This window comes from Gigantopelta aegis, chromosome 8 (genome assembly GCF_016097555.1).
Source record: "Gigantopelta aegis isolate Gae_Host chromosome 8, Gae_host_genome, whole genome shotgun sequence".
In the NCBI taxonomy this organism is placed as follows: domain Eukaryota; kingdom Metazoa; phylum Mollusca; class Gastropoda; order Neomphalida; family Peltospiridae; genus Gigantopelta; species Gigantopelta aegis.
In genome coordinates, this window is record NC_054706.1 from 27917423 (window position 1) to 27931317 (window position 13895).

The following is a 13895-nucleotide window of genomic DNA, read 5'->3' on the forward strand; positions in this document are numbered from 1 at the left end:
AGGCGAAGTGTGATTGGTCAATATTTAAATTATTATTTACAGACGAAATGTTACCTGGACATTGGGGACTATGCAGTGTTGTTAGTTTTAAATCACTGGCAGGATTCTGCAAGTAAGGTTTTGATTGGTGGACATGAGCTCCAACTGGCTGTCTTTAGATCCACATGTAATAGTGGAGCTAATTTTAATTAGATTGGTTAGTTTAGTTCATAAAATGGCGTTTTCAGTAAGAAACGTTTTGCGATGCACGGTAACAAAGTCAGGGTAGTCCGTTTTTAACAAAATCAAAGAACACTGACTAATTTATTACCATGATTTCGCCTCAAAATATCAATAGTGCTTAATTAACTGCTGTTTTGTGACAGTTCAGAAGTAACCCGATTTCACGAACGCGAAAGTCCCAATTCGGTCTAAGGTATGGAAGCGACAATATAAAATTAAAAGTTGTTGACGTGAAGCATCGGTGGTCTAGTGGTAGAATACTCACCTGCCACGCGGGTGACCCGGGTTCAATTCCCGGTCGATGCACATTTTTGTTTTCAAAATGTTTTTAGTTATTTATTTTTAGATTTCGAAATTAGCTTTTAAAAATAAGTAGGGGATATATATTTTTCATTTCAAATATGAATTATTATTGAATGAAACAAGATTTTAAAAAACCAAAACTTCCCAATAAGTGCACAATGTATTGTTACGTTCCTACTCAAGGCAACTCAAATACGAAGCCCCTGTGAAGAACGAGAAGCACGTGACGTGATGATGGACGTGAAAGGGGTGTCCATCCGAATATAACACTCGAATTGTGTGTACGACCGGCCTCGGTGGCGCAGTGGTTAAGCTGGTAGGTACAGGGTTCGTAGCCCGGTACCGGCTCCAACCCAGAGCGAGTTCTTAAGGGCTCAATGGGTAGGTGTAAGGCCACTACGCCCTCTTCTCTCTCTCTAACCACTAAACAACTAACCCACTGTCCTGGGCAGACAGCCCAGATACCTGAGGTGTGTGCCCAGGACAGCGTGCTTGAACCTTAATTGGATATAAGCATGAAAATAAGTTGGAATGAAAATGTGCGAACTTTTGAAAACATTTAGTAAAATTGCAACAATGTGACGACTTCAATTAAATCTGAAACCACCTTGTAGCTGGAGTCAAAGTCACCGGTGAAACGATTCGGAACCGATTGCATAGACGTCATCTCTACGCACGTTGATCCTACGCCGCTCCACCTTTGGCGGCAAGGCACGTTACTGCCAAACGCAAATGGTATACATGTCAAAGACATTGGGCTAACAGGCTTTGGGCTAGGGTAATGTTTTTCGACGAGTCCCGATACACACTGGACTTTTATGATCGACGTGAACGATATGCCGACGTCAACGTTCGTCCTTGTGACCCATTTAGATTGGGTCATAATCAGTAATTGTTATGGTGTGAGATGTCATCACCATAACTGCCAGAATTCCACTCACAGGAGGCTCACGGGCCTATACTAAGATGACATCAACCTGGCACCGATCGTTGCGCCCTTCATGCGAACTATTTGATTGGTTTCAAACGTGACCATTTGGTTTACCCTGAAGGGGATAAACCAGTACAGCGGACGTTTTTTCCGCTCGGTCTGGCTGAACGCAGCCCAAGTTTGACCGATTATTATCTATGACTTGTCACATGAGTGTTTCTGCTTTCACACTAATCACTATTCTGACGAATATGAACCTAACGGGCGCCTGTTATTGCCTACTGTACTGATTTAGCCCGTTTTTGTACGGGGCTGTATAGCATTCTTTTGAGACTACTTGTGAAATATATATTCAAAGACTATTTACGTTCAGTATTAATTAAACACTTGCAAACAGTTTTGAATTACATTTTTATTATCCAGTTAAGACGCTTGAACATTGTTTTCTGTAACGTACCAAAAATTGTTGATCCTTTGTTTCAAACGATCTAATAAACAAATTGAAAATGGAGGGAAATGTTTTATTTAACGACGCACTCAACACATTTTAATTACGGTTATATGGTTTCAGACATATGGTTAAGGACCAACTAGATATTGTTCCTACGAGCCTGATTGCTAGTCCTGATTGCTGAACACGCCTTTTCCAAAAAAAGAGGACATTTTTATTTAACGACGCACTCATTTACGGTTATATGGCGTCGGACATATGGTTAAGGACCACACAGATATTAAGAGAGGAAACCCGCTGTCGCCACTTCATGGGCTACTCTTTTTTGATAAGCAGCAAGGGATCTTTTATATGCACCATCCCACAGACAGGATGATACATACCACGGTCTTTGTTACACCAGTTGTGGAGCACTGGCTGGAACGAGAAATAGTCCAATGGGTCCACCGACGGGGATCAATCAAACTGAAAAGGCTACAAAAGATTATATTTTTTACAAACTTATAATTATGCCTGATAAAAATCCAAAATTTTACCGGAATCTAGTTAATAACATGTTAGGAAACAACATGCATTGATTAAGTATCAAATAAAATTATTTAAATATGGTAAAGAGGCAATTTCAGCACTCTTAGCAAAATTGTTTAACACAGTCTGGAGTTTTTCCTTCCTGTTGGACTACAGGTTACATAACGCCTTTCCATAAGAAAGTTTCGAAATTAGACCCCAATAATTATCTCTGGTATCCTTTAATAACAGACTATCAAATTACATTATAGCATAATACCTAGCATCAAATGATCATTTTTATAAACCTAAACCGAATCTCAACGACAAAGGATTAAACGTCAAGCCCCAAAGTTCCTTTGCATGCTCATCACCCCTATCACAAATATGCAGTTATTTATTTGATACTTTGGTAAAACCAATACTATTATATAATTCTAACATTTGGGGAATTGGGCTGCAAGGAAAACAAAATAATGTCTAAACAAATTTATTTATTCTTTACACTCTGAACCTTTTGAAAAGGTACATATTACATTCTGCAAACTCAATCTTCAAGTTGGAAGAAATTCCAAAACAACAGCTTTAAAGGGACATTCCCGAGTTTGCTGCAATTTTAAAGATGTTATCGACTAACAGAGACTTACATATTACATATCAAATGTATTTTTCTACATAACATATTAGTGGCTGTATATTAAAATTGTTTCTGATCATTCTAATATTTGTACTAGGTTAAAGTTCATTTTAGTTCCTAAAATATGTTTTTTAGTACGTACGAAATTATTTGAAGACTAACTCCAGTTTGGGCTTCTTACAAATATTAAGACGACCAGAAACACATTGAATATATAGACACTGATATTCTAAACGAGAAAATATATTTAATATGCAAGTTTAATCGTAGAAATATTTTATTAGTCGGAAACATCTTACAATGCAGCAAACTCAGGAATGTCCCTTTAATTCCAAAACAACAGCCTTAAGACTGACTTAGAAAGATACCAAAACCGTTATAAACGTCCGTGTGTCCAAATACTAGGCTAATTTAAGACACCTTCCTTTGGATCATTCGTTACCTGCTAATGCTGTGCTAAATAGCAAAACACTAGACACATAAGGTACCACTAGCTGGCATAGCCATGTACACTCTATATTTCAGACAAATAAGATTATTATAAAGGCATTAGATGTTACACCACGTACACGAAAACAGTTTGGAAAAAAATGTGAATTTTTTTTTATTTAAAACATATCTAACGTATTATCAAAACAAACTCTATAATCAGAAGAAAAAAAATATACATGTATTAGGGACATCTAAAACCATATAGTTTAACTCCATAGGCCCATTTAACTAAAATAACAAATGACAATTTTAGAAGAGCAATAACAAAACTTCACATATGTGCACACATATTAGAAATTGAAAAAGACAGATAGCCTAGAGGAAATAAAAAGGGAGGATAAATTGTGAAATATATGTAATTATGGGGTAGAAAGTGAATTACATTGTTATAACTAAAACCCATTTTTCATTCGCGCATTAAACTTATTGTAATCGTTGTTAGCCTCCATTTATGGTTGTTTTTGTAAATAATTTCAGTTTGGTTTGACAGTTATTTGATCAAATTACGATTTATATCAATATTTCGATGGTACACAATAGGCCTACGTGGCACAGCTTATTTATACTGCTCATAAATATGAATAAACTTATTTTATTTTATTTGTTTTGATAGTTTAAAAACAAACACTCGTGGCTATTGACAAACAGTTGTGTCTCTTGGGCTGGGATTCCACCGTTTTTAACAGTCAATCATGATAAGAAATTTTTTTACAGGCGTTTGAGCGTGAATTTTAGCAGGGAAGGGGAGGGGAGGGGGTGGGGTCAAGTCTGTGGCGAGCAAAGTTTATATGAAGGTTGAGTCGTGCTCCCCCCCCCCCCCCAAATTTTTTTTTTTAAAAAGAAGAAAATTTGCATGAACAGGAGGTTTTTTTTACCCCCAACCCCACCCCTGCAAAGGCGCCTATTCAGTCTACATTTTCCATGGACACCTATATCAATAGCCCAATATTACACTGTAAAAATTGCTTTATCGACAGGGAGGTTCGTTCTAACCACGGGACCCCCCCCCCCCCCCCCCCCACACACACACACAGCCTACGTCCCTGCGCATAATCACTTCCTACGCCCCCTGATACTAGTAACCGAATGCTCTCAGTTGAACATACTTGAACTTCACAGCACACCAGCAGGGTCATTTATCAAGCAGTGGGTTAACGCCGGTGCACACCAGAAAGGTCAGTTACATCTATTAAGTGATCGGTTTAAAGCGGCACAAACGCCGTCCGACAAGAGCGGAGAGCTTCGGGTTTCGGTATCTGCTGATCAATACCACAAACAGCTGATCCCCGTAACCCGAGGACGTCGCAACTCGTTGGAATAATGGCGACTATGAGACATCTTCGGCGAGTGGTGACGGCTACGCCTTCGTTGAAATCCGGTAAGATATCTTTAGTTTATTATGACGCAATTTTCAGGCAAACACGAATGTTCCTTTTATATTTAATCCACAGCTGTTCGGTGTATTCTGTGGTGCATATTATGATGTTGCGGCAGTAACGGTGTTATACCTATACATTTGTGGTGCTCGCACTGACGCTGTTGAGAATCACATAAGAATGTGGGAACAAGGGATTGACACTGATGGGTGAACTCGGGGGGTATTGACGGATTCAGGGGGGTCACTGGGTTTCTTTATTTCAAAATTTAGAATTTACTAATTCCCTCCCCTAACTTACAAAATCATGAATCAGCCACTACTGAGCCGTACCGAGTAATCTGGCATGGGGCGGGGCGGGACGTAACCCAGTGGCAAAGCGCTTGTGGTAAAGGCTGTGGTATGTGCTATCCTGTCTGTGGGATGGTTAATATAAAAGATCCCTTGCTACCAATGGAAAAGTATAGGGGTTTTCTCTCTAAGACTATGTCAAAATTACCAAATGTTTGACATCCAATAGCTGATGATTAAAAACATCAATGTGCTCTAGTGGTGTCGTTAAACAAAGCAAACTCAAACAGGGATCAGGACCAAGTCGTCTGAGTACCCCCATCAACCCCCCACCAAAAAACCCCACTACACACACAGAAACAAAAACACAAACACCCCCCCCCCCCCCCCATAAAAAACAAAACAATACAAATCCAAACAAAACAACACAAAACAAAAAAAAAAACAAGTAAAACAAAACAGACAAAACATGTTGCTGCCTCGTCGATTTTTGTCGATTCGTAGTGTGGTCTTTATATACATGTGTATATAATACATACCACCAGTGCCAGATTTATAAGGGGGCAATTGCCCCGGGCTTCCCTGCCAGAGGTCTCCCCCCCCCCCCCCCCCACTCGACTAAGGACTTCCTTTGTAAAAAAAAAAAAAAAGGTAATAATTATAAAATTAGTTCATTTTTTTATTTGTCATTTAATTTAATTTCTATGTTGAGGGGCCCCCGAACCTGAAGTGCCCCGGGCCCCCCAATGTCTAATCTGGCCCTGCATACCACGGTCTTTAACAGTTATGAAGACAATCGAGGCATCGATTCAATGGCTCTCGCGTGCATGCCAGAGGTTCTACCACAAACATATTCACGAATAGATCAGTCAAATGATAGTGACGGACGAACTGGTAGCTGAAAACAAAACATATCTGTGACACTGTTGCTTATTATGGCCAGACATATAATAGCTTATCATTTTCTCTGATTGTCACTCAACCATATAAAACAGAAACGATTTGCACACAATTAAACTGTCATAATTTGAAATGTCAGATGGCTAAAGTTGAGAAAATGTCAACTGTGGTAAATGATATTCTGGCTACAGAGCACATTAGCTGAGTCTTATTAGGATGGATGGAATTGTTTAACGTGCACATTCAGAGCAAGCTGTTGTAGCGCACGCCTGTTCTGGGCACAGGTGCCGGCCTCGGCTCCACGAAGCGATCTTAGCTTAGGCTTATTTTTGATTATTATAGCCTTTTTTGATAACTGAAACCATACTTTACTCAGATTTTATGGTTTAGATTATCAATTTTTGAAGTGTTTTTGGTCTTCCTGGTGTTTTTAATATCACAAAATGCAGTGTTTATCATATTTTTAAAAACGCACGTGCGTCTGAGAAGTAACAGTTATGGAGTCGAGTTTTAGTCTATTATTAGAGGATATTTCACCATTTCAAAGTCACAGACTCGTGTTTCACTCAATTGTAACTTTATCCAAATGTGTTATAGGTTTGTAGATTAAATAAACTTAGTGATAATTTTCACGGGTTGAAACTAGGGTTTGTCCCTTTAAGCAGTTTTTTTTTTTTCACTTTAGACTAATTCTTTAAAGGTAAGAACAAATACGTTGTATTGTTCTAAGGTTGTTTTGTTGCTGTTTGTTTTTGTTTTTAAAATTATTATTATTACTTCAGGTGCGTCAAGCGCCTGCTTGGGATCAATAGAGTTGCGATAACAGTTATGAAATACACAATCCATTGTCACAGAACCTGTTAATTGCAATTATTCCAACAACGCAGACGATGAATCATGTAAATAATGGTTATTTCAAGAATCCTGATGGGCCCCATTCCACGAAGCGATCTTAGCCCTAAGATCACCGTAAGTGCATAACTACTGTATGCACTTGGGGTGATCTTAGCTCTAAGATTGCTTCGTGGAATAGGGCTCTGGCCTTGGTTTGTTGATTTATTAACTCGTGTGATTTCCTGTCTTTGTGTTATAGCGAACTATGGGACCGCGGTGCAGACCAACCCGGCGGAACCGCCCGGACCAAACATGAAGACTGACTGTCCTGGGCCAGAGTCACTGAAACTTCTAAAGGAACTGGATGCTATTCAGGTATAGCTGTTAGCTCTAATATGCCTTGTCGTGGTCAAAAAAAACAATAAAAAACATACAAAAACCACACACACACACACACACACACACACAACCGCCCCCCCTCCCAAAACCCCCCCAAAACAAAACAACAAAAAACAAACCCCAAAACCCCCCTCGAAACAACATCCACAGCCCCTCCCCCTGATCCGTCGTGCCTGACAAACATCGGGATTAACAACTTAAACACGTCGTTGTAAGTAATATGTAAGTTAACAGTAAAAAGGTTTCATGAGCCAAAAATATTTTACACTGCCTAATTACAAAGGCCAGTCTATTTAGAGGTTAGCGTTCAAAGTCAAATATTTAAGTATCGTGTCACGTATTGTATATGTAGCGACGCATGTATCAGGATACAGTTTTTTATTTCTTTATTATATGTGATTTAAATTAAAATAACTTTATTTTTATTCGAATATTAATTTCAGTATGAGGTTTTATTGACTAAAGCAAGCAGCTTGATACTGGCCTTCTGAAAAACAAATTAATTTATAAAAAAAAAAAAAAAAAAAAGCTCATAAAGCAAACCAAAAATAAATAAAATAATAATAATAATAATAATAAAAAATAAAAGAGGACAAAAAAGGGGGGAAAACCTCACGGAGTATTATATTTAAGGCCGCTATCGATCGATGGCCACATTAATGCCGGTATGATGATATCAAACATCGATTTGTCGCACTAATGTGTTAAACACCGCGGTCTTGGCAGCTTGGTTCTGCATTTAGTACGACGAAAAAACGTAACGTGACACGTTAAAGGTGCGTTAACACCATGCCATTTGTTGTTACTATTTTAAAATAAGAAAGAAAAGGAATATTTGTTTCTTTTTTAACCAAGACATTTAAACTACGGCCATAAATCCGCCACCTGTCATTACACATGTTACCCCTGTTTTTATATGTCCGTCGTTTACGGAGCACATCTTTCTTATCAATTCATATAGGATCATCAAACCTTGCAATCAAGTACAGCTTGGGATGGCGGTGTGTTGCGTACTATAACTAGGTCACCGCGACCTACCTTTGACGGACGTTACATGTACCTCACGGGTAGTGTTTAATAGGATTGGGAGGTAGGGGTGACGGACGAGCAAACACGTACTGCCTTTCCATGTCTTGTCACACTATTCTGTACCTGGGGGCGGGACGTAGCCCAATGGTAAAGCGCTCGCTCAATGCGCGGTCGGTGTGGGATCGAACCCCGTCGATGAGCCCATTGGGCTATTTCTCGTTCCAGCCACGACTGGTATATCAAAGGCCGTGGTATGTGCTATCCTGTTTATGGATGGTGCATATAAAATCCTTGCTGCTAATCGAAAAGAGTAACCCATGAAGTGACAGCAGCGGGTTTCCTCTCTCAATATCTGTGTGATCCTTAACCATATGTCTAACGCCATATAACCGTAAATAAAATGTACTGAGTGCGTCGTTATATAAAACATTTCCTTCTCTATTCTTGTGTTGCTCTAAGATACGTTTTGGTGGAAATTATCTGTACTATGTAATTTGATTGGCCGAAACATGCAATTAGCCGTACATGTAATTATTTTGACTACCCAACAACGTGTAATTTCACGTCTGTGGAAGAGAACGGTAAAGAGGGATGGGGATCATACGTGGTTGATCTAAAGGCTGTAATTTTTTTTTTTTAATTAACACTTATTTCTATGTTGGCGTGTGTGTGGTTTTGTGGTGCTCTCAGGTGCATTTTGGAATATTTCTGTGACTGTTGCACATAATATACTCCTTTTGTAATGTGAGCTCCGACAGCCATGAACATGGAACGGAAAATACATACAATTTTGGCAGGATTACAGCTCAGTCTTACATTTAATAAGCCTTACTCTCTGAAGCGGCCAGACTAAGCTGAATGGAGAAGCAGATAAATGCATTAGCGTAATCAGAAAGGCAGAGAAACAGAGACCATTCTCCTTTCCAATGCAAACACGACTTCATATGGTTATAGTTTGTTTAGGTCCCGTATACTCCCCTGAAACAAGTTCAAGGAGAGTAACGTTTTTAGCAACCCTTAGTGTGTGAATTTATATAGGAAGGAAATGTTTTATTTAACGACGCACTCAACACATTTTATTTACGGTTATATGGTGTCAGACATGGTTAAGGACCACACAGATATTGAAAGAGGAAACCCGCTGTCGCCACGTCATGGGCTACTCTTTTCGATTGGCAGCAAGGGATCGTTTATATGCACCATCCCATAGATAGGATAGCACATACCACGGCCTTTGATGTACCAGTCGTGGTGCACTGGCTGAATTTATATAATATCAATATCGTAACATCTTAAAGGGACGGGCACTAGATTTTAAACACTAAGGCACATTTCCCCACTATTAAAACCGTTTGTGATCATTGAAATCAAACATTACTTATATGTTATTGTTTATATTATTCATTTCTGTACAACCGATGTGTTTCTAGTCATCCTGGTGTTTCTAATACCACAAAATGCATTTTTCATATTTTTAACGCACGTGTGTCTGAAAAGTAATGGTTAACTGTTATGGAGTCGAGTTTTAGTCTAACAGACTTGTTTCATTCTGTTGTAACGTTATCCAAAGGTGTTACAGGTTTGTAAACTAATCAAACTTAGTGCCCATGTCCACGGGTTGAAACTAGGGTCTGCGACTTTAAATGGCTCTTCATAATCTAAGTTAGAGCAGCAATTAATCATTCCCCTCAGTTGTTTTCATGTTGAAGGAAAGAAGGAAATGTTTTATTTAACGACGCATCTAACACATTTTATTTACAGTTATATGGCGTCAGGCATATGATTAAGGACCAGAGAGAGAGAGAGAGAGAGAGAGAGAGAGAGAGAGAGAGTGAGAGAGAGAGAGAGAGAGAGAGAGAGAGAGAGAGAGAGAGAGGAGAGGAGGGAGGGAGGGAGGGAGGGAGGAAAGCCGCTGTCGCCATTTCATGGGTTACTCTTTTCGATTAGCAGCAAGGGATCTTTTATATGCACCATCCCACAGACAGGATAGTACATACCACGTCTTTTGTTACACCAGTCGTGGAGCACTGGCTGGAACGAGAAATAGCCATGAGGGGCCACCGATGGGTTCGATCCTAAACTGACCGCGCACCAAGCGAGCGCTTTACCACTGGACTACGTCTCCCCCTCCCCGTTTTCATGTCGAGGTCTGCTACTATTCTATTTCGTGGTCTATGTCTTAACATTGCGAGGTAGCTTGCAATCTTTCAATAAACCGGAGAAGTATACAAACGGGAGCTTCGGCTCCTAATAAGGCTACCCAAGCTGGATTGGTCAAAGGGTAGAGGCTGGACTAATATGGATCAGTGTCACTGTTAAAAGATGGACTAACAGGCTCAATCTACTTGTAGGAAGGCACCTAACCGCAGCTCAACGCACATTCGCTCATGAGCGTTTGAAGAAGAAGAATAAGAAGAAGAAGAAGAAGAAGAGAAAGAAGAAGAAGAAGAAAAAGAAGAAGAAAACCACAAGAACGTACGACTATTTTGTGTCTAACATACATTTTGACACCACTTCTACTATTGAAAAGCAGTAAGGGGTTATTTTTAATGCAATTTATCGTATGAAGGACAATACACACCACGACTTTTAATGTACGAGACCGTAGGTCACTGGTTGTAACAGAGGGGAAATCTGAGTCATTGGACCCATTGGGCTGTTGTTCGTTCCAGCCAGTCCTCCGTAGCCGGTATAACAAAGGCCATGATATGTACTGTCCTGTCTGTTGGATGGTGAGTATAAAAGATTCATTGCTACTAATCGAAAAGAGTAGCCCAAAGCATAGCGGCAGCGGGTTTCCTCTTTTGTTGGATGGTGAGCATAAAAGATCCATTGCTACTAATCGAAAAGAGTAGCCCAAAGCATAGCGGCAGCGGGTTTCCTCTTTTATTACATTTGTATCTGTGTGGTCTTTAACCATATGTGCAATGCCATGTTGAGTGCGTCATTAAAGTAAAACATTTCTTACTACCACTGATCTATATTCCACAGGCCCGAAAGAACGATATATGAAGTTGGGGGTGCACAATCCCTAGTGGTGGAGGGGAGGGGGGGGGGGGGGGCGCACAATCTGTTATTTATATAGTAGAACAAAAAACCGGACATTTTCGTCCTCAAGCAAGGTGGGGGGAGGCCTCCCACCGCCCTGTTCCACCTCTGTTGGAGAGATAGGGACTGGAAAGTGGATTATAATGACGAAAGAAGTCGAAAAAAAAAAAGAGCTCTCATGACGGAAATCAGTAAGGAACTGAAAGAAAAGACGGATCACGAATGCCAAATTGATTTTTAGGTCACCACAGCTTTCGATGACTGCAAATCAATTTTCCTCTTACACGACAGCGTGCATCTAATTCCGGCGAGGACAAAGATGATGGGATTTGACCATATTACACTTTCTTTCATTATTGACAGAGGCAATGCGCACAACTGGAACGGCATTATTGAACCGATAGAGCTTTACTTCTTAGCCTCGTATTACATAAAGTAAAATAAGTCCATATAATATAAATCAATATTTAACGCCACTCCAACATGAACATCACATGCCTAAAATCTGGCAAATAATTAATACAAGGCAAGGCCATTTGGTCTAGATCGATGGAGATGTTTTGAAAGTAGTATGGCCAGGAGGAAGGACAACTAGACAAACGTCAACAAATGTCTAATAAAACACAACAGCGCCAATTCAAAATACCTGTAGTATGGACAGTTTGTAATAAAACACAACAGCACCAATTTCAAATTAAAACACAACAGCACCAATTCAAAATACTGTAGGTATGGACAGTTTGTATTAAAACACAACAGCACCAATTCAAAATACCTGTAGTATGGACAGTTTGTATTAAAACACAACAGCACCAATTCAAAATACCTGTAGTATGGACAGTTTGTATTAAAACACAACAGCACCAATTCAAAATACCTGTAGTATGGACAGTTTGTATTAAAACACAACAGCTGGACAGTTTCAGTATGGACAGTTGTATTAAAACACAACAGCACCAATTCAAAATACCTGTAGTATGGACAGTTTGTATTAAAACAGCTTTCAGGAGTCGTTTTCGAGTATGATCACCAATTATTAACATGCAACATAAGGCACGGCCGGTTTGGCCTTAAGACTGTTTAATTTCCAGTGCACTGGAGCATATGACTAGGGTAATGCAACAATTTGCCGCATGGCCGCCATTAAATTCGAGTCCTGCATCCATGGCCACAACTGATGAGTGCGTCGTTAAATAAAACATTTCCTTCCTTCCATGGCCACAGACGCACAGCTTGAGTGGATGTAAAAAAACGGCTTCTCGGGGGAAATGCTGTTTGTTTAACAACCCAATCTCAGGTATTGAATATACTTAACGTATAGAAAGTATGACACTTGTTCTAAAGAATAACAGAAAGAAAGAAATGTTTTATTTAACGACGCACTCAACACATTTTATTTACGGTTATATGGCGTCAGACATATGGTTAAGGACCACACAGATTTTGAGAGGAAACCCGCTGTCGCCACTACATGGGCTACTCTTTCCGATTAGCAGCAAGGGATCTTTTATTTGCCCTTCCCACAGGCAGGATAGCACAAACCATGGCCTTTGTTGAACCAGTCATGGATCACTGGTCGGTGCAAGTGGTTTACACCTACCCAATGAGCCTTGCGGAGCACTCACTCAGGGTTTGGAGTCGGTATCTGGATTAAAAATCCCATGCCTCGACTGGGACCCGAACCCAGCCTGTTGACCGATGGCCTAACCACGACGCCACCGAGGCCGGTAAAAGTAGCGATGAATGGGATTCTGATGTGGAATACACAAGTGACGGTGAGGATCATAGTTCTGATGACGAAAATATGGAAGAAATAAAATAATAATAATAATAAAGAAAGAAGATAAACATTTCACAAAAGCCGACAAGCGGTTTCTTAACTGGAACATTAATTAGTGCTCCTATAAGAACAACAAATATAGAAAATTCTGTGAACACTTGAGCCTGATTTCGTACAATCTGTTGCAGGTCAGTGACCGACGCAGATTGATGCAGACCTATGAAATATTTATGGGAACAGTCGCAGACGTCTGCGTCGGATCTGCAAATGATATTTTCTGGTTCGTGTACGTCAGTTTGTGCCTGTTGCCTATATGTTACAGATTGTATGGAAAGCAGACTTAAACGTCCAGTATAAGTAATATACTACTCAACTGTTGCTTGGGGTATTTCTGAAAAATACCCCTATTGCAAGGAAACGGGAACCATTGATATTCATATGATATATTTTAATGTTCAAGAGATGTAAAATAAGCAACAGATAAGGGTATCATGGAAAACAATGCAGAAATTGTAAAATCAAATAATGTGTCAATATGAAACAGCCATGTCCATTGCCAAAAACACCATCATGCGTACATGTCAATGGATTAATCTGGACATGTCAGTATCATGTATGATGTCCACGAGACTCAATAACACTTTGACATCTTCTGCGCATACTACCGATCAGGTGGGTAATGCGTTGATCTGGAAT

At 39.7% G+C, this 13895-nt stretch overlaps 1 protein-coding gene and 1 non-coding gene across 2 annotated transcripts in view; both read left to right on the plus strand.

The window, feature by feature from the left end:
• Positions 1 to 457: 457 nt before the first annotated feature.
• Positions 458 to 528, plus strand: Trnag-gcc. Its single transcript has one exon. It is a non-coding gene; the product is annotated as a tRNA-Gly (tRNA).
• Positions 529 to 4674: 4146 nt separating this feature from the next.
• Positions 4675 to 13895, plus strand: part of LOC121378729 (4-aminobutyrate aminotransferase, mitochondrial-like) — a 32118-nt gene continuing 22897 nt past the window's right edge. Inside the window, exons 1-2 of the mRNA XM_041507015.1 lie at positions 4675 to 4921; positions 7203 to 7318. Of these exons, the coding sequence (XP_041362949.1) occupies positions 4864 to 4921; positions 7203 to 7318 (174 nt within the window). The 5' untranslated portion in view covers positions 4675 to 4863. The remainder of the gene's footprint in view (positions 4922 to 7202; positions 7319 to 13895) is intronic.